Genomic DNA, 25,399 nt, shown 5'->3' with positions numbered 1-25,399 from the left:
TTGCGCTGTGTAGTCTGGTCGATGTTAACCAACGTTTCAGAGGTCATACTGCCTCCGTCATCAGAGTATGAATATTTCCGTCTTCTGGGTTATTGCGCTGTGTAGTCTGGTCGATGTTAATCAACGTTTCAGAGGTCATACTGCCTCCGTCATCAGAGTATGAAGATTTCCGTCTTCTGGGTTATTGCGCTGTGTAGTCTGGTCGATGTTAACCAACGTTTAAGAGGTCATACTGCCTCCGTCATCAGGGCGATGAATATGCCAATAGGGTGTGAGGTGCTGGGTTTATAGGCCGGGAAGTGAAAGGTGTAGCCTGCCCCGAGCCAATGGGAGCAGGCATGGGAGTGGACCAATGGTAGCACGTGGGCGAGAGTGGGAGAGGGAGAGAAAGTAGAGAGAGAAAGGTGAGTTTTTTCTGTATTGCCTTCTTATACAAGAAGTGTTTTTATATTACACCACAGTGTGGTGACACGAATTTAAAAATTTGACTTTGTACAGAAGGTGCCATTCGAAATAAAAGCCCATAAGACTGAACAATCTTTTCTTACCAAGTTCCTGCAAATAGAGGAGACTATCAAGTAACGGGATTGTTTTCGACTACAGGGGCTAATATTAGGCGCAGAGTGTAGAAAATCACCACCCGTTTCCACTGTGATAAGTCCAATTGCCATAGAACTTTTAATTACTAAAACATTTTCAAGGAAACATGGAAACACCAGTTCCAAATGTAACAGGATCACCGAATATAATCCCCTGTTACTATGCAGCACATACTAAAATGTCAGACAAAGTACTTTTACTTACGTCGTAATTGTCCTCACTCCGGTTGAAGACGCTGTCTCGTATCTGACTGGACGCTATAGAGCCGACTGGTCATGGTGGTGGGGGGGCGCGGCATCTGGTATTTCTTCGCCATCACGTCACCCCATTTGAGTCCCTGTAGGATGAAGCACAAACGTTAGTGAAATGGACCACAATGTTGATGGCAGAGTAAAGGTACGACGAGGTAGAAGAGAGAATGCTTCGAGGTAAAAGACCCTTCAATCATAGAGGAAGTAAAAGGAATTGAATGGCAATCTTCTGCTTGGATATAAACTTTGAACCGCAGTTACATTACTTAACAATACTGCTTTTAGTGGGAAGGAACTTTGGGGACATCCAATCTTGTCTTCAAGGATCAAAGTAAATTGTTGAAAACTGTATGGCGTTTACTGAGAGGTACGTTTGAAATTCTGCTCCGACAATATATTCTAAACCTTTTACTGTGGTCTTACTGCCCATGTACTGGCGGTGTTAGGCCTATCACATAAGTTATTCTTATTTGCCTGGAAATGTAAATTATGCTGAACTTTCCAAACAACGAGATCGCCCAGAATGGTGTCAGGAGGCACGAACTGCTCTGCTGTGCCTCTGTGCTTGATTTGCATGGACAAAGCACAGTTCAGAACAGAAACATGTGTATAATCCGTCTTATTTATTATATGATATCATACATGGGATAAGAACTCACGTCAAAGAATGGATGCCACCTGATGTCCAGTGCGCCATCTTTGGCGCTATCAAGATGAGAATCTGGATTCTTGTCAACGTCTGCCACGTACTTTGACAGCCATGTCGGAATGTCTGGTTTGTCAAGTACGATTTTACTGTAAAAGACATGTCCATTGTATTTATCATTTAAAACATTCTTATTAATCATGCTATGAGAATTAGTATTTCTAATGCCTGTGACGTTTCCAGTAAACTGCTTGGTTATGTGTAATTTGCATGGAGAACTCTGAAGCAGGTCGTACAAGAGTCAAGGAAAATTGTACTTGTCAAAATTTGTTTTCATAATGTTTGTGCTTGCATTTTGTTTCCTTGCATATGATTAAAATATTATTATAACCTGCTTTCCTGGCATTGAAATAGGCAGTAATGTGTTAGCTGCATGTAACTGTTGATACGAGACTGATATTCGCAGGGAACACGTTCGTTGGGTCATCGATACTTACGTGTAGAGCGTTTGCAAGTCTCTCACGTTGCCATCAGATTCAAACGGCCCGTGGCCTGCCAACATTTCATAGGTGATGACCCCAATGCTCCACCAGTCAATGTCCTGCAACAGTTCAAATTAGTCATTTTCACTTCTTTACAAGGTCAAACATTTTCATTAGAGTCTCCAGAAAGAAGAAAACAATTGTGGAAGGAACTGCGTTGTTCATTTCTTGCCTCCAGTCCAGCTTTCCTATGTGTGACTTGTACTCTTTCTTCATTTATCTGTTTAATATAGGAAGCGGTCTGATTCCTATCGACATGGAGACTGCTGACTTTTCTTATATTTTCCTAGAATGTGGAATAAGAAACATGGAAATCATTTGGTTAAGCATTGTTTACAATTCTCAAAGTATTGCCCATGGACAGACTTGGTAAAGCCAACATAAGCATTTTTATAGTTCTTCTGCATAGAAAAAAAAACAAAGAACAAATTGAGCGCATATATGGAAGGTATCTATTACAACAATACGATGAAACTAAAATAAATTTGTCCAAAACAGATCATAAAAAGAACTGTCAAATTACATTACATTATATACAGCATGTATACAACTTTTATTTTAATAATTTCAAAGTGCTGGACATTTAATGATGCAAAAGAATAAATCCTTCCTGTGTTATCTGTAGGGGCAATAAATAATGTAACAATAGATCTGTATCTGTATTAAATGAACATCAATGAAGTGCATAAAATCACATTTCAAACCTGGGAACTCCACTGAAGCAAACCTTTCCACTCCTGTCCTTCTACACAATGATTCAACTTCAGCCACCTCCATCAAGACTTTGAGCAGTACCAACTGACAGGATCTCAGCAAGTGGAATTTCCTTGAAGTATTTGGAGCCTGTGTCACTCTGAAATAGAGTCACTGACTCGGTGTCCAGGCGACAGTAGTGACTCTTGCGCTGCAACACGAGACATTTATTCTAATTCTCTTCAACTTCATTCAGTACGTCCCATATTCAATTCAACATTCAACTCACCATGCGGTCCTTGTTGGTAAGGTGTACCTTCGATCCTCGTCCCTCGGTGTGCTTTGCTGACTGCACAATGCGCATGAGGGGAATATTGTTACTTGGCGAAGAGCTGTCAACAAACACATTACAATGCCTAGATCAGTGGCAAGAACATTGTTTCCTCTAGTACGATGATTCAAATTAAAACTGTATCTACAGCCCTAAATCTAATTGCAATTATGATTAACAAGTGTCATTTGCATTACATTTAACAGACACGAAATATCACTACTCTTACGTATCAGATGACTAGTTGTAATTAAACCGACAAATCTGTAAAAGTATATGTTACACCTACTTCCAATCACAAACGCCTACAGAGTGAACTGGAGGCACTCACCACCACCTTCAGGAAAAACGGATACAGCAACCGTCAGATTCAGAAAGCTCTCAATCCGCCTGCGAGGCTGCCACCGCCTACTGGAAAACCAGCCTCGGTTGCCTTCCTGCCCTACGTCGGGACGACCTTCAACCGCATAAGCAGGTTGCTGGCCAGGCACGACATCAAGTCTGTTGGTCTTCCGCCAAAGAAAATTCCCAGTTTTCTCCGGCCGGTAAAGGACGACCTAGGACTGAAGACGCCTGGCGTATACAGAGTTCCCTGCGAGTGCGGAAAAGTCTACATCGGCCAGACAGGCCGTTCCGTTGAGGCCAGGATCAAGGAGCACGAACGCCACATCCGGCTCGGGCAGCCCGAGAAATCTGCGGTTGCTGAACACCGCTTCAACTTGGAACACAAGATACAGCTAGAGGACACTTCTATCCTCTCCTCAAAAACCGGCTACATGGATTGGTTAATCAGGGAAGCCATCGAGATCAAACTTCATCCTGATAACTTTAACAGGGAAGATGGACTTCACCTGAGCCGGTCCTGGAAGCCTCTGATCCACAAACTCCGAGGACTCCGAGAACGAGCAAGAGTGCGCCGCCAGAACCAACCGGACCACTAACTCGGCCCCTTTCAGGGCCTTTATCCATACAACAAAACTCACCTTTCTCTCTCTACTTTCTCTCCCTCTCCCACTCTCGCCCACGTGCTACCATTGGTCCACTCCCATACCTGCTCCCATTGGCTCGGGGCAGGCTACACCTTTCACTTCCCTGCCTATAAAATCCAACTCCTCACACCCTATTGGCATATTCATCGCCCTGATGACGGAGGCAGTATGACCTCTGAAACGTTGGTTAACATCGACCAGACTACACAGCGCAACAACCCAGAAGACGGAAATCTTCATACTCACCGCTGTGAGAACCTCAAGTCTTACATACTAACCCAGAATTTGAATCATAAGACCAAGGAAAACCTGTGATACAAACCCATCCTACTATACAGTGACATTTAGTAGTAGTAGCAGTATAGGATTTATAGATGCAGAACTGGCTCAAGATTGTCTCTAACAGCTGGTCTTGATAACATTCTTTTAATATAAAATCAGGTACTTGGTATTGAAAACTGATCAGAAAAATAAGCGATTATGAAGCACACGTTTTACATTGTATTCAATTAAATACAGAATACATTAAAAACACTTTTCAAATAAATTTATGAACCTTAAAAAGAAACATAATCTTCTTCCTGTATCTACTGTCTCTGCAGTAAGCCATCGATTACAATGAACCAATTCAGGCTACAATGAAACTCGTTCAAAAGCCAAACACTTCACTTCTAGGAAATCAAATGGTTTGGAACATGAACTATGAGAATGATCAGACAAGAGCATCCTACATGTTTGATTATGTGATAAAGCTCAAGTGTAAATTACCTCAAGTGGAGGTAAAGAGTCACTTGATAAAGTGACCAAAATGTCTGCAGAGCACAGGTCTTTGTTTTTACAATACTGTGAACAGCGGTAGCGCTGACACCTGTCACCACTGTACAATGACTGTCATTTACACGTACGAACAACGTGCACAATCTTACACATTCCTTTATTATTATTCTTTAGTGTTCTGTCTTACGACAGGTCCATTGCTCTGCCCAAAAAGAGCTCTCCAGTTTTCCCTATTCTCGGCTTCTCGTTTTAATTCCTGGAACGTCATCTTCTTTCCTTGTTTCAGATCGTCGGTTAGCTGTATCAGTCTTCTTCCCAGTCCTCGCTTTCCTTCAACCTGGCCTTCGGTGATATCACTCAGTAACCCATTCCTTCTCATAATATATCCCAGCCAGTTAGCTTTCCTTCGTGTAATCGCCTGCAGAATGTTTCTTTGCTCGTTGACTCTCCTCAATACTTCTTCGTTGGTCACTCGATCCGTCCACCTGATCTTCTCTATTCTTCTCCAACACCACATTTCAAAACTCTCCAGGTATTTCTGTTCCTTCTTCCTGAGTGTCCAAGTCTTCCTTTATGGCAGTCTAAGTCACACACCTTCAGAGGTCTCACAGTTGGTTCGCACACAACCTGACAAAAGAGAAATCACATACTAATTACAGTATACATACGGTACTAGAATATATTTTCACTTTGTTACAATCTCAGTAAAGGGAATCTCAGTAGTAAATATGGTGTTTAATGACTGAATTCATTAACTCTGACTCCAAGTCTTCTCATTAGCTAAGTGCGTAATCCTACAGAATTGACACACTTTCAGTTGCCTCTTGCTGTAACCAATAACAATGCACTGTGCATATTGTTTCAATTGCCAGGACCTATTCCATTTTAAGTACCACTAATAATACAACAATAAACTGATAACTAGTAGGTACTGCTGTATTACTGAACATTACATTTTGAAACTGTAAATTTCATGAAAAATATTTAATAAGTAGTAGTAGTAGTACACAGTTTTAAACAAAAATTTAATGAAAATTCAATGATATGTGTTAACTCCATTAATTGCAATAATAGTTTCGTAGTATTTTCATATAATACAAAATTAATACCATTTTATAGTGATTCAAAGTCCTATAATAATAATTGAATGAAATAAAATACAGCAAAATTCCGATTCTACACAGTATCAAAACCAGAAAACATCGTTCTCACTGCTGTGAAAACCTTTCATCTCACATGGTGGTATTTTATGTTAAACACAAAATAAAAATATTCTTTATCCTATTAAATACAAGGTATTAAAATACTGTACTACTGAACAAACTATATATCTTGAGCAGTAAGGTAACTGCAGGGTGGCTGTTGCAAATTCAAAACCTAGCAATGGTTTTCACGAAACCATCTGGGCACACGCAAGAATAGCCTAGCTCTGTGTGGCTCCGGCTCGATCCCAGCGGACAAAGAGTTGAATTGTGGCACAGGGATCGATAACATGGATTACTCACTGTAAGTTTAAACAACATTCAGTCTTTGTGGAACGCTATTTACAACAGTAGTACATGACGAGACAAATATAAACGGTTGTTGAGAGGAAGCAGTCACGACTTACATTATAGCACCAGTATGAATGATGACATCTGTCAGTATTAATTAATTTCAGATTCTGATTAGAATATTAAGCATACTCTATGTATATGTCATCAGGCACCAATTTTTGTTATGATTTACAATCATTTGTCTGGTTTAACAGACATCCAAAAATCCTATCCAATTATAAATGCTATATAATATGTTCAAAAAGTTTTGCACCTGCAAGAACCAGTTACAGGTATAGCAAATTAAAGCATATTTTTTTAAAAAATGGCTGTCCATTTCAAATATAGGAATACAGCATTTAAACCAGAGGTTATCAACCCACAGCCCCCCTGATGTGTTTTGTACAACCCATATGCATTTTTGTGATCTTCTGGTTTTTATCAGTCTGTATGATAAAACTGGTTACAACCAAGATTAAATACTTAGCCGAATACAACTGTTGACTTATTGGCTACATGAAATGCACAGCGAATTTTGTGATTGGTAATAACAGTGGCTACATCACAGTACTTGCATGATGGTGGCCCATGTAACATCATCATTTCCTTGTACTATTAACTTCCAAAGACAAAGTAAACATAGCAAATAGACACATACATCTTTTATATAGGGGCTTCACATATGAAGGCATGCCTTCAGTGCACTGCTGACATTACTTGTCCAGTTTGAAGCAAACAATCTCAAACGTCATTTTATTAAAAGATATAAAAGCACGGGAAATAGAAAAGTTATTCAGAAATATGTTTTGTGCCTTAATGTCCAAGTGCTTAAATTGTGTTGTTAATTCTGTTTCCATGGATGAAAGTACATATGCTACAGACACTGCACAGTTAGCCATTTTTCCTTGTTGGGTTGAGGGAAATATTCAAATCATGGCAGAACTGGCTGCGTTAGTCCCCCTTAGGGACACTTCACAGACACTGCTTTGCAGAACACCTTGAAGACATGTCATGTCTGCCCTACCTACATTTCAGTTCAGTTCAAACCTTATTTCTCTATACCCCTGCTAACCTTTAATATATAACAAATCTTGTTGGCACTATGAACTCTCTCCGGGTCACAATTGAAATCGCGTGAAATGCTGCTACAATGCCAAACATCCAATACTAATTTATATTTATTTTAATAAATGTGACACAGACACACGAAGTGAGCACATGCTGTTGGAAAAATGGCGCCGATAGACTTGCTCGACGCAGGGTTGCCACAAACCTCCAATTTGTAAAAACAACGCAATATCTGTGAAGCGCAATAAAATGAGGCAAGCCTGTATATAAAAGAAACATAATAAAAAGTTTCGAGAGAAAGTAATTTAATTAATGACTGCAACTTGTATTTTAAAAAAATTCAACTCTTTGGTAATTAGAAAGATATGTAAAATGCTAAATGTAGGAAATAAAGGATAAGTTGTGTCTGTGACTACAATTCATTCCATGAGAGCGTACTTTAGGCTCTAGGATTAGCCCCATGCATTGTAGACGTATAGCACCGGCTGGAGGATCGTAGCTTCACACTGTAGTTGCTTTACATCTTGGGGAGAGAGATACCAATATCCACCGTAGATAAGACTGGGTGGCCCCAGAACCATTCTGCAAATCGTGGCGAAGAGCAATATATGAAACAAAATATCTCCAAACTATTTCTTATAGTAGAATTTGTGTGCTGAACTGTCATCCTAAATCATGAGCCTTGTGGGAGAAAATCAATCTATTTATCTCCCAGGTAGAGACTGTGCTTAGAAACTTAGTGTTCATTCGTTTGTTTTCTCAAACAATAAGGATGTCTGATGCACTATTCAGTCCCTGTGTAAAGGTATGTCAGATCACCACGTCTAAACTTGTTCAGTTTAGAGATGATGTTTGTCTGGTATGTGCTAACATACAGGTTGTATTCAAACACTTCCACTTTGTAAGGTTTCTCCTCTGTAAAAGTAAAAAAAGAATTTACATTTTTCTGATGTCAGACATGACGAGTGCTACACAAGTAAGAATTAAGAAGTATATTTATGCTATGGAGAATAGTATTACATTCACTGAAGTAACATTTTCAATAGAAAGTAATGTGCCAGCTTGCTTTCTGAGTCTTTAAAGAAGAATCATTCATAACTTAATAAATATATCTTAGTTTGCTCACACTTATGTTTTGAACTCTATAGATGTAAAACGAAAATCCAGAGCAAAATGTGCAGATTACTTTCACACTAATGGCCAAAAGCAAGAAACTTAAAACAATCAAAAGCAGCTCTAAGGAACTACAAATCTGTCGCAATAAACAACGTAAAGTAAATTAAGCCATTAATTTGATTAAAGATGGCTGTCTTCTGGGTTGATGCGCCATGTAGTCTGGTTGACGCGATCACCATAATGATGGAGGCAACAAGGACCTCTGAAACGTCGGAAACCTTCTACCAGACAACACGGCGCAACAACCCAGAAGACAGCCATATTCACACTCACTACCATAAAAATAACAAATCCTACATAAATTAGATCCTTTGGAATCCTGTCACGATACTCAGACTTACTATGTGGGAATCTTCTGATGACGTGACGATCTCGTCCACTGAGATCTACACTTTCTATAGTACATGATTAGGGATCAGTCCAATATAGTCTTCTAGCTGGGTAGTCTACTGCAGGTCCAGTTGGCCACTGTTCCATTGTATCCACAAGTGAATGACGCCCAGTTCCATCCATATACGCTGAATCAATACGACCATTCACACCGGAAGATAAGCCTATGAGAAATAACAAAAAAATTCTGTATTCATAGTTGGCACATATCCTGCCACTGTATAATGACTGTAGGGTGAAACGGGACCAAGCTGAAAATCCTGAAGACAACAGACCACTAAAAAATGAACAAATAAGTTGCAGTCTTGAACAAGATATTGTGTGTTGTAGTGAAAGGGTTTTCCCAGCCTGCTAGAGTTGTTCAACTTCAGTAGTGAAGAGAAGAAATTATGTGCAAGAATGCAAGGAAACTCCAAATAGACCTGCTATAAACAAGCTGGTTGCTTAAATTGAAATTACTGGGACCATTATCAAGACGATTTGTGTGTACACACACAAACACAAAGGCATCCAAAACACCAGAAAATATTGCACATTGTTCATAGTCTTTCTCGACAAATTAAAACAATTATCAATATAAAGGATTTGAGGTTCTCATCATGACATATTAAGATGACTGTCTTCTGAGATGTAGCACTGTGTAGTCTGGTATATCAGTCAGCATCTACCAGACTACACGGTACTACAACCCAGAAGACAGCCATCTTCATGCTCACTGCCATGAGACTCTGAAATCCTACTTTTTTTCAATCAACATTTCCATGACCAATTTCTGAAAAATCAGTTTCCTGCACGTTTTTCTTATGGCTGGTACTGGCCAGTGTACTCTTCAAAACTCAACCCATATGCAATTTCTTCTTATAATACTGTTTACAGGAATAATCCGCAACACAACTCAAGATCTGAAGCTGCTATCGGCACCGATGAACAAGCTTCGGTTGGCGTAATGCAACAGTACCAAAGACAACTGCAGTTTTATAAACTGACGGTGCACGTACCAAAATTGTTTTCATTTGACTTGCACTCTCGAGGCTGCTGTGTTCAGGAACATGAAACGTGATTATGTTTGTCACATAATTTGGTAAATATATGCAATTAGAAGTCCAGCATCTTTTGGAAACAACCCGAACAAATGGTTCAGTGTTTAGCATTTAATGAACTTATGCAACAGTAATGCTGTAAAGTCAGTCTTCAAGAATGTTATAAAGAAGCGTGAGATTCTGTTGCCTTCACTAGAGTTTCACACTTTACAGTGCATCATTAACTAATTAATCTATGTGGTAGAAATCACCGATCAAGTCACGTGTGTAAAACACACAACTTTACCCAGTTTGAGGGCCCACAACAATGTCATGAGGTCGATCCAGCTCGGTGTGTATGAGTGTACGTTTCTTTTCTCCAGTTAATTCAGAGACCATAATCACATCAAGTCCTGCATCTACCCAATACACACGCATGCCCACCCAGTTCAAAGCAAGCCCCTGTGGGTCTACCAAGTTTGATGCTTGAAAATAAACATATACATTCACTTCTGAAATGGCTGATCAAGAGACGGACGGATTCAAAACATTCTATACCATTTGCAGGTAAATGAATTCCCACTGCTTGGATTGTTGAAACATATTCGAGACAAAAATTCAGAATGAGCAACACAATGAGAAATTCGGAGCCCTCTGCTCAGATTTTTCAAAACCTAAGAAAGTTGGACTTAGTTACATTTCTGTCACTATAAAATGTTGCTGTCATGTATTCAAGAAATGCCTGTTTCAATAAAATGTAGTTGTAATAAATATGCAAACTAACGTCATTAATGTGATAACCAATTAACTTGTACATAGGCATAAAAAACCAAGAACGATAAATTAGTTATGTGACTGCCTACAGGCTATCCTCCCAAGTGAGGCAAGGCCTTTCCTGTTTGCAACCACCTGCAGAATGGCTTAAGCTAACCACTCACCACATTTAGTGACCTGGTGCCAAAATATTAGATTACTTCTCAACTCCCACATCTTCATTGCATGGTGCTTAGATTTACGAGAAACTTTAACTTCTTTAAAGTTTGTTGGGAGATGATATTTTTATAATTACCTTCATTATATTGAGATACAGTTGTGTAATATAGGGAAGGCAGAGGAAAAAGTCTCTCAAAGATATATCTTTGCAATGTAAAACAAAATTACAAGGCTGTCAATTTCGGAATTCTAACCCTGGAGAAACTTCAGAAAATAATGAAAACCTACAGTCGGGATAGCTTCTGGATTCAAGTCCCAAATAAAGATGGTTTCTGTAGCTCGTGAACTAAACGCAATAGAAGAATGGTACCATGACAAAAGTCTGCGTTTCGATAAGATTACAGACACCAAAACCACCTCCAACAACAATAATAAAATAAACAAAAGTAAAAACAACAATGTCTGTAGGCATAGCAGCAATAGCCATAACAATGACTACTTGGACCATTGTTGCTGAAAAATGTGAGACATGGATGAGCATGCTACAGCGTACCATTCAAATTTCAGGCTACAAAGTTTCACATCTGTTTAAATTTCATGTAAGTTTCAGAAAAGTATCAGATCCTTAAAACACTTGCTAATCGCCTACCACAATGATCAAGTCATCTCGCTGCACTCTCCGCGACTGGGGTTTGATTCGATGTTGAGGACAAATCATAGAAATAAGACCTCCTGATCATCTTGCCGTGGTGGTCAGACCAGAATGTAGTTTGGCTTTGTTAGATCCCATAATATATCCACTGACTCCACTTTTTGACCACGGTCATTAAATGATTTGCTAAGGGCATGGATTAGAGAGTTTTCACCAGGTTTGTACGTATTCAAGTCTCTTAGATCCATTTCACCAGCAACAATGAAGTGGGCAGGTTTTCCTGGAAAGCGCAAACATTAAACATGAATTTGACGTAAGATGTGTCAGTCTTCATTTGCCTACATTTGGAAACAATGAAAAATTACATGTACGTATACATCAGAATTACCTGCAGAAAATCAAAATCTTTTTACATGTACATATCCTCCTCTGGTAGAGTTAGAAACCAAGTTTTACACCCATACAGAACTACAAGTAAAATGTTAGTTTCACATATTTTAGTTAACTTGTATTTAGATAGGATGGAAAAGAAGATTTTTTAATAAAGTTATATCTGATGAATAAAAATAAAAGTGGATAAGTTAAGACAGCACAGAGGCTGTCATCAGCAATCAATTAGACAAATCATGATGCCCCTCAGCCCTAAAACATTTCTGCGTTTGTCTCGACAGAAATGAGGTCTTGAAGACCTGATTGTGAACTAAATGTTACCTCTCGCTAAACAAGTCCTGTTTCTCGATGTTCCTTCCCCTACGAAACCTGGAGCGCAGTGGCAAGAAAAGTTTCCTCCCTTCTTTTCTACACAGCTCTGTGAACAGGTTCCAAAATAACATGGTGGTAGAATGCAGTCTTCTTCATCAGAACCATCTCCAGAGTCATTAGATCCATCACAGCGGAATTTGCTGCTAACGCAGTTCTTGTCAGCACACTTGAATTGATCAGTACCACAGTGGCCAGATTGTCGACCTGCAAACAAACGACCATGTAGCTTGCAAAGATTCTACACAGATTCGTATGTGATCCTTACTAAGTGTAGCAGGCACATAAACAGAAATGACGAAAATTTCTTCAAACTTATGTCTCCCTGCCCCCTATAAAAAGAGAATAAATAAAACAGACAAAAGATAAAGGAAGAAACAATATAATTCGGTTCAAAATACGTACAATACCTTTAAATACTTATGTGATAAAGCTTTCTCCATCAAGAAATACAAATATAAGTTTGTATGATGTAAAACTTTCATGGCAACTAAGTATAATGAATTCTTCTCAGGCTACCGGCCATGTCAGGTCCCCAGGGTACTTAACTCCAGTACCCTCTGGATTAGGATGAAGATGGTTCTTGAAACCCAACACAGCTGGTAGCCAGAGAGGAATTTATTCTACACATAGTTTTTCTTGTATAAATCAGTCTCACCTGCTTCATTTTGATAAATGGAAGAAGTCTATACTCTTAATCTGTAGCTCTCATATAAAAATAACTGAATACATTTTCCTGTTTTAAATTTTCATATGTAAATTTATAAAAGTAATTAATGTTTCTACACATTATTTTCTCTTTCTGTGCGCACACATATATATATATAACAACTAACCAACTACCGAACTCCATGAAACAGAGTCCTCTTCTTGACAAACTATTGGTATGCTCAAGAAATTTCCGACCCTTTATGGAAGCTGAAGATTCGCTACTGTCTTGACAACAGTCTACTATCAGTCGCTGTCAAAAAAGAAAATATAATGGTAATTTTTTCATAATTTCTAGTGTGACCTAAAAGGAATATAATAGCCAATCTTTACAGTATCACCCAAGCACCAACAAAATAAAAAAAGCTATGGATATCGTATCACTTACTGGTGTAACTTGTCATACTGAAGATGGCTGACTTCCGGGTTGTAGCACTGCATAGTTTGGTAAAAAGTTTACCAGCGTTTCAGAGATCCTTGATGTCTCCATCATCATGGCAAGGAGTAAGCCAAGTTGCTCTTGGTCCTGACGATGGGGGCAGCAAACACCTCTGAAATGTCGGCGAACTTCAGACATTTCCTCGAATATCTGATATTAATAAATACTATATCCTAATTCATAATAGTCTTTTGAATCACGTATTGAAAAACATGTTTGCGAGACAGAACGCACCATTTTAAAAAAAATTTATATACACTGAGTTTCGTCTGAGTTATCACCACAATCATCATCCCCCATCACAGTGCCAAGACTGGCTAATACACTGTTTATTTTGGCAAGTGAACTGATTGTCTGGACATGACTCATTACAACTGGCTTCAACAGAACCATCACTGCAGTCTGTGTCTCCATCACATTTCCATTCTCTATTAACAAAGATTTGGCATAATAACTGTGGCATACTAAAATGCACACGTCATTTCCACAGGAATAAAAACTGATATTACAAAAATTCCTATTACAATTCAGATGGAATGTACCACTTCAAATCTAAGATGGATACCAGCCATGATGAAGGATATTTTCTGTGGTTTTCCTTGCTCTCACAAAGAAAGTGGCAGAGAACAAGTACAACTTATAACAAGAAGTACATTATAGTGAACAAAATCATTGGAACCATCAATTTCTTAAGGTTATGTATGTAGAAAAATGTAGTCTGCATTTGAGTAAACTTAACCAAGCCAAATGTCAGCCAATGAGAAATCATACGATTTCCCGTGCTGTAACGCAGAAACCGATTTTCATTTTCTTCAACCCAGCTGCACTATTTCTCTCACATTGTCCACATGTTTCCAATAGTAACACTGCCAGGAATGCATCCGTCAAGAATAACATTATTAATCTGTAGTGCCAAAGCCAGATAATCCACATAAAGTCAAAATGTCTTAAAACGGTCAAGCATGAAGTCTATATTCTTAAGATCCGACTAAATATAAATAACTCCATCTTTAATTTTACTGTCAAAACCATTAGTAAACTGAACTTATCATATATGTATTACATCTTCATAACAGAGAGACAAGAAATGTTATTAGATAGAAACAAATCATATTATAAAGTATACATTAAAATGATGCACCAACAGCGATACTAAGACTCACGTGCATTATCCATAACGACGTCTGTCACACAGATAACACGCATTCAACTTATCTAAATCACCCATATGTGGAACGAGTCATAGTACAATAAAAATACAGCAGGCACACAACTTAGGAACACAAAAACAGAACAAAGAAGCAACTGAGAGTACAATACACTTTGAACTATACATGATTTTTAATTGTTTAATATCAAAATACCACAGGTTTCAATGTAATAAAAACTTCCTAATATACTTTGAGGATTGCAACTGGTCTGTGAAGATCATACTCACTCTTATGTTGACTTTACAACAACAACAACAACAACAATAAGCTTCTCCAGAATAAATTCATGATAAAAATCAACTTTCTAAGTAAGTCTGAATCCAATTTTTGTTACAGTCAAACTGAAAAGAATACAGAAAAAATTTAATTTCACTGTTTGCTACATGCCAGAACAAAATTCACAGTAATCGTGCAGACGAGAGTATAGAATGAATTCATGTTATTGAACTTTTGTGCATTGGAATTGCCTTTATATTTTAATAAGGAAAAAATAAATCCTAGTTCCATAAATTTGTGAAAGATGATGAGGGAGAAACACATATTCATTGGAGGAAGCTATAAGATACCAAATTAACTAAACATGGTGTACATCAGGACAATATCCAGCCATAACATTCCTACCATAAATCAACGACTCCCACAAACCTTAGTAGAATCACTAATATATATACAATGCAACAGTTGTTACCTCTGCTTCCTGTTCATGCCTTATAAATCTGAGACTGCGATATAATCTTCCCTTGCATCTGCCCAAAATAGTTCATTTGCTTCATATGAGATGGTCAGAGCATTTGGCCAGCCCAGTGAATCATTGGTGTGAGCCATCCATTCCAGCCTTTCAAATATCTCCCCAGTCTGTCCAGTACATGCAACTGTAAAAAAACAAAATTGTTTTTACACAAGGGAACTCATAATAAGCCAAAAAAAATCATATTTCTTATTCTAATTCCAGAGGAAGGTACAATTCCCATTAAAAATATGACAATTAAGATATAAGTTGTTTACATGAAAGTAAGGATCATGTCTGCTGACAGGCTTTAGTGTTGTTGGTGTTGGACCTGCAAGTTCTGCTACCAGTGAGTTAGTTAGATAGTATATAGATAAGAAGTATGCTATTTAACTCATGCAACTTACAACACTGTTTCTACTCCAGTAGTTTATAAGCTCTATACCAATAAAACATTTCTGATGAGAAACCATCTACATTTGAGTTCACGTAACAAACCTGAAGGCAACAAAAATTAGCAAACCTGAAATACCTTTTTGCATAAGATATGCAGCTACAAAGATTACGAACTGTTTTGTGACCATTTTTGTCATGTATTTGAATTATGATATGCCGCATACCTCAAGCTTTCCAACATACCACAGCACATGAAAACAGTTTCGAGGTCTCCGCCCCACTCTCCAATTAAAACCATTCTTGCCCGCCGGTTATTGGCCTACCTGCAGACATTCTAAAGTACCCTTTCTCACGAAACGTAGCCGCCAAGTTGTGACGTCACAGCCAAAGCCCACTAAACGCGAATGCCTGATCGGTAACACCAGTGGTACAAACCTCTCAAAAATCATTACCGTATGCACACTGGTGAGAAGCCTTTGAATGCAATGTGTGTATGCAAAGTTCTCACGCAGTGCATCGTACAACACACATGGAAATGAAACAGTACAAATGTGATAATGCGATGTTTGCAACAAGAACTTTTCAAGGAATGATGATTTGAAGAAACATTATCGCACTCATACTGAAGTGAAGATTTATAAATGTGAAGTATGCAATAAACATTTCTCACAGAAAGAAAATCTTGTGATACACGGTTTTATCCATACAGGTAAAAAGCCTTACACTTGTGAAGTATATAATAGAAGTTTTTCTCAGGGCGGACATCTCAACGCGCACAAACGCATACACACAGGGGAAGAAACCGTATAATTGTGATGTATGCAATAAGTAGTTTCCAGTGCGAGAAAAACTGAGAAGGCGTTATGGTATCCACACGGGGTGAAACCATATGGTTGTGTTGTATGTGAATTAAGCTTCACAGAACTTGTCAATCTTAAAAGTCATCTTTCTCGTGTGCATACTGGTTGAAATACCAAGTAGTGGAGAAGTGATGGAGTGAATAATTTAAACTTCAAAGACTTTGTTTATGTTGTAAATATTACCCGTGACATTTTTGCTACAATGTGGCAAGTCAGTGTTTGGAAAATAGCTTATTTTCTATGCGTTTATATCATCAGATAAAAATACATAATGAGCTATGCAGCGTTGTGGTACGTACGCACATGTACAGAGAAGTCCTGTCAAAAGGCTACGGCCTTCATAAAGGAAATAGCACGGGGTTCAAGATGTCCACCAGAGATTGCACTTTGTGACTTTGCAGCAGCTGTTAGAACCAATGTTGTACAACATTCCGATATATTTTTTGAATAATGTGGAGTGTTGTGTGACAAAACATGAAGGAATTCTGTTATTTTTATATCATCATCCAGGATATCAGCAACTCCTTGAAATATCTTCTTGTTACCTAAATTGCTAGGATACCCAGCTCATAATTTGTAGAATTCAATTTTGTTAATTTGCATTCTACATCTTCAGGTGTGTCTTGTAACATATTATCAATGAAGTTCAGAAAGTCAGTATATTGTAAAGTGTACTCCTTTCCAAAATCTTGATTCTCTTAATATCAATTAATTTATAAGACCTTACTGGACATGTGTCTGTACACAAAATACTGTATATACACATTTTTATTGCAATTAATCTAGTATCAAAATAAACACATAAAAGGTTTTGGTTGAATATCTTTGTGTATATAAAATGTACTAACCACATAAGTTTTGCAAGCAAAAATGTGTTATTTTGAAAAGCCTCTAAGGCAGCAACTTTAGCCCTAAATAGTAACACATATTTCATTGGCATAAAGATAATAAGATAACAAAGTGGAACCAGCTAACCAAAGCTAGCCTAGCCTAATGCAGCATGTTCTTACTGACATACAGAACTGCAATGAGGATCCTTTAAATGCTTGACTTAAAGGTGATATAATAGGCTGTTCCTTATGCATTACCTACCAGTCACATATCTACTTTCAGTGGCATTGGGATAACAAAAAAAAAAAGCATTGATTCATCACTAATTTGTATATGTGTTTTCGTGTAAGATGGGAGCCTTCCCAACAATATAAACCTTTAGTTTTAATTTTCATAACTTTATTTTGTACAGAAAAAACTTTTCTATCCACTTTTATACTTGTTCTGAAGGAATGTTTACATGTCATCACATATGTAACTTTAAACTTTTAGCAAACTTGTGACCACACTCATTACATTCTAACGGCTTCTCTCCCGTGCGAGTGGTGGACAGTGGAATATCCTGTTTACGAGCTCATGACTAAACAGCATGCCATGTACATGAAAGTCCCTTAGAGGTCTTCTCTTAATAATTTCAGTATATGATACTAATTCATACCCACAGAATTTTTACTTCATAATGAAATCCTTATAATTACATCTACATCTCAGAGCCTTGGCTAATTTTACGCAAATGGATAGGTTACATTTTCCGAGATATGTGGTTATGAAATCGATTGGCAAGTGCTTCACGATGCATTTCGTTATTGATGGATGTAGCAAGCAATTGTCTGGATGTATTTATAATTTCTTGTGAATTTTATATACTTCTGTATCGTCCACAACACGTGGGTTCCTTTCCAGTTTGTCAGGTTGGCGTGCCTGTCTAAGAAGAAAATGGCCTATTCTTCCTGTGTTGTGTTGTGTGACTAGTGGTACTTCTGAAAATTTATCATTTAAATTTTTTCCCTCTCTGAAAATCATGGTTTTCTTGGCCATGAAGCTATATAGTTATTTTAAGTGGTTACCAACATTTGGAGGAACACATCGCATCCATCTTCAGTCTAATATCACTTGTGTCCTACAAGGCTACATGGCATTATAACCTGGTATAACAGACCTTATGTTTACCGCTGTGAAAACCTCATATTCTTTACCTTTTCCTTCTCTTCCCTTATAATGGGGATACTTATGTCCCAAAACACTACTACAATTATGTAACATAAATTCAATCTCCACAAAGAAATCTTTATTTATTTTTCAGAGGCACCATGGTTTGATAAGACTTTGCTACAAGATATGGTAGTAAAAGCTGATCAGAAGATTAATTACACCATCCCAATTGGAGCTTCACCAAGACCTAAAGACAAATGCTCCGTAAATGGCAAGCCTTTTGAACCTGAAGTACGAGCTGATATTCAGACATTTGCCAATCAGACTGTGTTTGAGATTTTGTTTTCAGCTCGTTAATGATACTGGGCGCTACACTCTCACACTGGGGAGTCCTCAGCTTCTGCCAGTGTCACTGTGCAAGGTGAGTGTGATTTCAAAACCCACATGTGTACTTAGGCCAGTCAGTCTGATAACCGAAATAAAGACGGGGAAGTAGTGTATTATGACTTTAAAATATTTCTAAGTTTTCATGGTGATTCGTTATTAATAGTGGTCTTGCTTTTTGTACCAGTACCAAGAAAGCAGGATCAACATTAAAATTACTTTTGTTGATACGTGGTATATGTAAGTGTATTTGCCCTTATGCTTGTAGAATTAGGGATACTTGTTCATGTGGAAGCTTACTTTACATTTAGGCAGTTCTCTGAAGTGAAGTGTTTTGGATACAAAAGTAAATGTCAGTGTCTGTCATTCGTGTCCTGTACTGAATCACAGTGGTTGTAGTGTAGAATTTACATAGCCGCAGTTTGTTGTTATGAAATTAAAGCACTAGTTACATAAGTGAAATAAAATGACAACTTTCATACCATATTAAATTAAGAGTAGTAATTATTTGCTTTTGAAGTTATTTGGCTACGTATACCCAATTATTTGTTTTTGGAAGCAAGCCTAGGAATGAGATATGGATGTGAAGAATTAAGCATTCAGTCAAAAATAAATATTCTAGTCTTATACTTAAGTAAGGTGTTGAATATTTCTTTTAAATGAAATTAATATACCATGAATCTAAATGTTCTTAATCATAAAGTTATATTATGTTTACAGATCGACCATCTCCACCTGAAGGTCCTCTAGTGGTTAGCAATATAACAAAGGAGGGCGCTCGCCTTACGTGTAAGGTACGACTTGGTTGATTGTGGAAGTCCCATTCTGCATTACATTGTGGAGAAAATGGATGTGTCAAGGGGCACATGGGCAGATGCAGGCATGGCTTCAGGTCTATCTCATGACGTAACAAGACTAATACATCGGAAGGAGTACCTCTTCCGAGTAAAGGCTGTCAATAGCATAGGAGAGTCTGATCCTCTTGAGACAGCAAAGAGCATCATTGCGAAGAATGAATTTGGTATGTAATCACATACGATTCTGTGAAAATAAAATAATAATCAAATATATTTGTCTAGTCCATATAATTTACTTCTGTTCTCTTCAAATCTTAATGTTTATAAGTAGTGCTTTCTTTTATAGAAAAAGAGAAACAAGTAATCTGATATTACATTGGTTGATTAGCAGTATTTTGCTATTTGTTCTAAAAACAGGCATTAAAATATTGGGAAAAATTGATTTTATATGTAAAAGTCATCAGCACAACTGCATCTCTGTTGTACAGTTTCTTAATTTTAATTTTTTTTCGTCATATTTTTCAAAGAAGTAATGAACTAAAGGATATCTTTGTTATGTTCCACTTTTGTTTTCTTTATAATACAAATGTGACAGTATGACATATCCATGCGTACTACTGGGAGAGAGGGAGAGAGAGAGAGACACACTCATACACGCACAAAAGTTAGTGAAAGTTTCTGTTTCATTATTCCATTAAATGGGTCTGTGTTTAAAACTTAAAATATTTCAACAAAATTAAAATTTGAAGGCACTTCACTGACATCATTAAGAACAGCTAAAACTACAAATGTTACTAACACTGATAGAAATATTGTAATTACAGGAGCAGAATATTCAGTATGTAATTTAAATTCTCCATAGTGTGCTGTGTTAAAACGATTATAATTTATCTGTTTCTTTATAAATTTATTTACTATATTAGACGGACCAGATGCTCCTGGAAAGCCATTTATCATGGACCATGTAGACGTAAATGAGATAGTGGTTCTCCCATTACTGGCTGTATTATTCAGAAGAAGGAAAAAGGAAGTCCATACTGGGTGAATGCTTAACAATCCAGTGTAAGTTAAAAATACCAAATTGTCATATTGATGATATTCCTTTCTCTTCAAGATACAGTTATTAACCCTCCAGGACTCGCGTTGTGAGCGCAGCGCCGCATTTTCAGTAGAAGTCTGATACACTCTTTCTAGGAATTGTTTTCTCTCCTGTCGCTTTATCTATGTTAAGAGGAAACCCCCTTAAATGGGAATTTCAAAGGAAATATTTCTAGCTACGACTATAGACCCGCTTTTATCAGTTTACTTTTAGAATTCTGATAGTGCGGCGGCCCGCTCACACGCGAGTGTTTGTGTTCTAAAGTGAATTGTTTTTAAGTTTGGGTTAATTTCGTCTCTATTGGTCACGTTTACCAGTAATGTCTTCTAAAATAAAATCTTCTGATCCAAATGTTTAGTTGAAGTGGTTATTAGAACAAGTGAGTGCAGGAGAAATTATAGATTGTGAATTCGATGATAGTCAGGATTCTGATGAGGAACCACAAGAGGAGAATCACGATAGTCAATCAGAAAACTCGGCTGAAAGTTTAGATGAAGATTCCAACTTAGGGATAAGTGATGTTTATCTTGGCAAAGATAAAATGAATAAATTTCTAAAATTTCCCCTATGAAGAAGTAAAAAGGCACATTATCTCTCACTTTCCTCGGGGCAAGGGATGCGCAAAAAACTTAAAAACCGAGATCGAGTTCTGGCAGCTATTTTTCCAGATAATTTATTGGGCGATATCACAAAATTCACAAATAAAACACTGGATAACATTAGAGAGAATTATTCTAGGCAAAGAGACTGCTTAGAAACTTCAATCGATGAAATCGAAGCTTCAATTGGACTTTTATACAATGTTTTAACATTTTATTAGTCTCTTAATCGTAACTCCTTAAATAAATTAAAAGTCAGTAATAGTCTGATTAAGTATTTGCTCAATTGATGGGTTGCGGCGCGGCGCTCACACGCGAGTCGGGACGTTCCAAAGGTGTACGCGAGCGCTGGAGGGATGACTTCCAGCATCTTAAAATAATTTAATAAATTAAAAGTTGTGAATACTTTGTTCATATTGATAATATAATTGACAAATTGATATCTTACAAGTTATTGTCCATTATTTTCACAAAAATGAAACAGAAGCAGTCTGATGCCGTAGTTGACATCTCTTATTTTGGCTGTATCTATGACTCATTTTTTCATTCTGAGATAATCAGTACAGTTACTTCTTTTGTGAGTTACAGATTTTAATGATATTTTTGTACAAGTTCTATACTTCTCTAATTTACTTTGGTGTATTTTGTCACATACTGCACCAAAATAAACAAGAAATTTTACTTACCATTCAGGGTACTGTACCGTTCCGTGTCATTGCAACAAATTCAGCTGGCCAGAGTGAACCTAGCGAGTCATCTGATACTGCGATTGCTGAAGCAAGATACCGTAAGTATTTCTGTACTTATTAAACACTGAGAAATATTCGTTTGTCAATAATATTACTTATGAAACTGACATCCCCCTAAAATCAAGACACCTCTGAATGATATCCGCATCAAAGCAGGCCAGATCTTTCACGTTGACATCGATTTTATTAGTGAACCTCCACCAGAAGTAATATGGTCTGTGGAAAATAAGCCACTCAAGACAGATGAAAGAACATACAATGTTACGGAACAGCTCTGGTCTGGATGAAGGATCTTTCCAAGTCAATGTATTAGGTAAGAATTTACAACGCACGTAGTTATAATTTGAAAAGTGGAGTGAGATGAAATCTATTTTGAGACATTACAATAAAGTGTTACTGGTGGGAAATATAAATAGTTACAGGCTTTTTGAAGGAAGCCTGTTTGGGGATTGATCGGGGTTAGTAATGGCTGTTAAAGTGTTCGTAAGTGTATGGAGTCGTGCGTCCCATTAATTCCCTCTGCAGAGAACTCCTTGAAAGTCATACAGTGACAGGTCCAGGCTGAATGGGGGATTGCCCAACACCTGGAGTACTTTAGTATTGATTTGTAATGTTTTTAAACTCATTTTAATATTAATAGCTGATTTTGACAAGTAGTTACTTACGACTATAGAATTTTGGTATATACGGTAATTGAGGAGCATTATGTGTTAGTTTTGGTATGTATCTGATTGGTTGAACTGTGTAACACTAAATTCTTTGTATGATCTGAAGGAAAGTGATGAATATCAGTTCAGAGTGACAGCATTTTGAATGAACAAGCCATGCATGGACCTAGGAGGTGTTAGTTATAATTTACTGATCGGAAACCATTGCAACAGACAATTTAAAATTGGATAACATTGATATTAATTTATTTTCTCTATGTGTGTGACCTGCCTTACAGTTTGTTTTGCCATCTTTAAAACCTCTGAGCTGACACATGCTTTAAGATGTGAGGTTTTCACGTCAGTAAAAGCGTAAAAACCAAAAAAAAAAAAATTGAAAATTAGGGAAAAAATTTTTAAAGTGAAATTTTTTGATTTTTTTGGTTTTGTGCGCTTTTTTGACAATTTCAAGCATTTTTTTGATTTTTTGACTTCTTGAATTTGTTTTCTTACTGTGTGTATTTCTGTGTTTTGTAAGTTAATAGTCATTTGCCATGAATATTTGATGCTATAAGACTTGTGTAATAAGGTTTGAGCATCATAATATTGGGGTTTAATGGCTAATGTGGAAGGTTATTAAGACAACCAACACACAGCTATATTACAATATGTGAGGTATTGCAGGTAGCATTTCAAACGGCAGTGCAATGGAGCGTGCTTCGACGTAGATCTACTTCAGATCCGTAGTCGGTAGATGGCAGCAGAGTTTGTTACAGTACGCAAAGAATGATAATTGTATATCCCTCATTCTCCCGCGATGGCGGGATGTGTTCGCTGCTTTTCAGATGTTGCCATCCCTGCGTACGAGATAATGGCGTAACTGTTGTGTGTCCACTGCATTTCTTCTGTCATATATTGCGAGGACGTGCAAGTTAATGTTTTGTTATTTGAGCGTTTGTTGAATTTATGTGTGTTATCTTTCCCTTGTGTGGAGGACGTAAAGTAAGAACAATTTCGAACATGTCATTTCATGCAATTTATATAAACTTCAGGACATTATACATGACTTCTGCTTTGAAGTGACTCAGAATAAATAACAGGATTTTGTGATCACAGTGATGAGTATTTAACTCATAAGAATAATCAAATTTATGATCAGCTGAACAAGTTTCTGTTTCTGAAGGAAGAGGCTGTATTACAGAGAGAAGAATGTTGGTGATTTCTATCCAAGACCCTTATAAATTAATTATTATAGCTGTGAATTTTATAACTGAATAGTAAGACAAAAGCAGAAAATAGATTGGAGTCTATATAAATTTTATTCAGGCTGTTTGCGACGTATTTCCATTAACAAAACATATTAATTTGTTTTCATGTACTTGGATTAGTAAGCTCACATCTTGGTAGCCTTTCGATATCACTGCTGTTGAGACACCTCCAGTTCAGTTTTAGTGTCTAATTACCAAAGTTCCCCTGTCATTATCGTATGATTCTGACTGACAGTTGATACCGCATAAGTCCATAGAAGAGAAAAAATTTTCCTCTTAAAGTTTATTGCTACTCTCATAGTGAGATTTTTCAATGTCACATGTGTAGCCAGTCATGTCATTAAGTTTATAAATCTTTATAACAAAACATTCATGTTTCTTAGGAATGTATCACACAAAGAACTGTGTAAATTTATACCAATTTTTCAATTTATTAACATTATTTTCACTACAATTAAGAACCAGCAACAACTGTTTGTTGTTCTTTATTTACATAAGTTCTGATGTTGACATTTTGACTGCTGACTACAAAAATTCCTGACTGACATAAAAATTAACCACATTGTACTTCGGCACTGTCTAGCGGATATACTTGTGAAGCATGTGTCATATGCAGCACATTACATGTTTCCCAGTGATGCTTCTTCATATAAGAAATTACTAGTTTCTCATTTCAGTGCCCACGACTGCTGCAGTAAACTTTATTATTGGAACTTATTGAACTGGCATCATAATTCTGTTATATGTACAGCTTTTTTGTTTCTCCTTATGTTTGTGTTTCACAGGAAGTGATCTGTTTTGCAGAGCAGTGAAGGCAACTGCGTTCAGAATGTTGCAAGGAAGTTCACACATCTAAATGCCTAATGGAGTGATGTAACAGATGGAAGCTGCAATAAGTTTAAGATCCTTAAAGAAGCTTCACAAGAATATGGTGAATTTAGAGGTAAGTGTAGAAATTGCTGTTGTAAGTGATTGTGCATCGCTAACTCAGTGCGTGAGGGAATCAGCTGTTTCTTACAATCTAAGTTAATGTGGTCATTTTGTTTACTGAAATAGTTTGATTTAGAACTGTTATTCATTGTTTTTAAGAAATTATTGGAAATAAAAATAACATGCTTCTTGTTTCTGTGCCAGATTTTAGTTACATATTTTTTTCTGTAAGATTTGAGGT

The 25,399-nt window shown here is 37.2% G+C and overlaps 4 protein-coding genes across 24 annotated transcripts in view; 1 reads left to right on the top strand and 3 right to left on the bottom strand.

The window, feature by feature from the left end:
- Positions 1 to 817: 817 nt before the first annotated feature.
- LOC147871057 (protein kinase C delta type-like) lies at positions 818 to 2,427 on the bottom strand. Its single transcript, XM_087341401.1, has 4 exons — positions 2,377 to 2,427; positions 1,995 to 2,098; positions 1,511 to 1,646; positions 818 to 937 (listed from the first exon to the last, which is right to left on the bottom strand). Exons 1-4 carry the CDS (start codon positions 2,425 to 2,427, stop codon positions 818 to 820), a joined length of 411 nt encoding a protein of 136 aa, XP_087197527.1.
- A 338-nt stretch (positions 2,428 to 2,765) lies between these two features.
- On the bottom strand, positions 2,766 to 3,370 carry LOC147871056 (serine/threonine-protein kinase D1-like). Its single transcript, XM_087341400.1, has 2 exons — positions 3,022 to 3,370; positions 2,766 to 2,943 (listed from the first exon to the last, which is right to left on the bottom strand). Exons 1-2 carry the CDS (start codon positions 3,094 to 3,096, stop codon positions 2,803 to 2,805), a joined length of 216 nt encoding a protein of 71 aa, XP_087197526.1. The 5' UTR covers positions 3,097 to 3,370; the 3' UTR covers positions 2,766 to 2,802.
- A 1,160-nt stretch (positions 3,371 to 4,530) lies between these two features.
- Positions 4,531 to 16,339, bottom strand: LOC147871055 (uncharacterized). Of its 11 annotated transcripts, none has more exons than XM_087341392.1 (7): positions 16,067 to 16,339; positions 15,408 to 15,591; positions 14,947 to 15,060; positions 13,458 to 13,620; positions 12,314 to 12,568; positions 8,950 to 11,882; positions 4,531 to 8,014 (listed from the first exon to the last, which is right to left on the bottom strand). In XM_087341392.1, the coding sequence occupies exons 4-6, from the start codon at positions 13,471 to 13,473 to the stop codon at positions 11,704 to 11,706; spliced, it is 450 nt and encodes a 149-aa protein (XP_087197518.1). In that variant the 5' UTR covers positions 13,474 to 13,620; positions 14,947 to 15,060; positions 15,408 to 15,591; positions 16,067 to 16,339; the 3' UTR covers positions 4,531 to 8,014; positions 8,950 to 11,703. The 11 variants fall into 11 exon arrangements, with proteins under 11 accessions (XP_087197518.1, XP_087197519.1, XP_087197515.1 ...); XM_087341393.1 differs by lacking the exon at positions 14,947 to 15,060 and having other exon boundaries at positions 4,531 to 5,456; positions 7,871 to 8,014; XM_087341389.1 differs by lacking the exon at positions 14,947 to 15,060 and having other exon boundaries at positions 8,950 to 9,162; positions 10,325 to 11,882.
- Positions 16,340 to 16,794: 455 nt separating this feature from the next.
- The window catches only part of LOC147871054 (structural maintenance of chromosomes protein 6-like), a 32,303-nt gene continuing 23,698 nt past the window's right edge, over positions 16,795 to 25,399 (top strand). For 4 of the 11 annotated variants that reach the window (XM_087341370.1, XM_087341379.1, XM_087341380.1 and 1 more), the window contains exons 1-6: positions 18,438 to 18,681; positions 18,837 to 19,106; positions 19,790 to 20,090; positions 20,790 to 20,928; positions 22,258 to 22,351; positions 25,014 to 25,171. The gene's annotated coding sequence lies outside the window, so the exon portion shown is untranslated. Of the gene's footprint in view, positions 16,994 to 18,432; positions 18,682 to 18,836; positions 19,107 to 19,789; positions 20,091 to 20,789; positions 20,929 to 22,257; positions 22,352 to 23,467; positions 24,172 to 25,013; positions 25,172 to 25,399 lie in introns of those variants that run through there. The other 7 variants (XM_087341372.1, XM_087341381.1, XM_087341374.1 and 4 more) reach the window with 7 other exon arrangements.

This window comes from Zootermopsis nevadensis, unplaced genomic scaffold (assembly GCF_977971745.1).
Source record: "Zootermopsis nevadensis isolate Lab colony 2312 unplaced genomic scaffold, Znev_1.0 Znev_ptg000071l, whole genome shotgun sequence".
Classification (NCBI taxonomy): Eukaryota; Metazoa; Arthropoda; class Insecta; order Blattodea; family Termopsidae; genus Zootermopsis; species Zootermopsis nevadensis.
This window is presented reverse-complemented; position numbering and strand designations above follow the sequence as displayed.

What these genes read in the sequence shown, in the direction of transcription:
- LOC147871057 (XM_087341401.1), bottom strand. Translation starts at nt 2,427, where the DNA reads ATGCTTATGTTGGCTTTACCAAGTCTGTCCATGGGCAATACTTTGAGA. An exon ending in TGGGCAATACTTTGAGAATT is followed by an intron (nt 2,099 to 2,376) that starts GTAAACAATGCT and finishes GAACTGTTGCAG; the next exon opens with GACATTGACTGGTGGAGCAT. An exon ending in GGTGGCATCCATTCTTTGAC is followed by an intron (nt 938 to 1,510) that starts GTGAGTTCTTAT and finishes TTCATCCTACAG; the next exon opens with GGACTCAAATGGGGTGACGT.
- LOC147871056 (XM_087341400.1), bottom strand. Translation starts at nt 3,096, where the DNA reads ATGCGCATTGTGCAGTCAGCAAAGCACACCGAGGGACGAGGATCGAAG. An exon ending in TTACCAACAAGGACCGCATG is followed by an intron (nt 2,944 to 3,021) that starts GTGAGTTGAATG and finishes CTCGTGTTGCAG; the next exon opens with CGCAAGAGTCACTACTGTCG.
- LOC147871055 (XM_087341394.1), bottom strand. An exon ending in CAGGACTTGTTTAGCGAGAG is followed by an intron (nt 11,883 to 12,313) that starts GTAACATTTAGT and finishes TGCGCTTTCCAG; the next exon opens with GAAAACCTGCCCACTTCATT.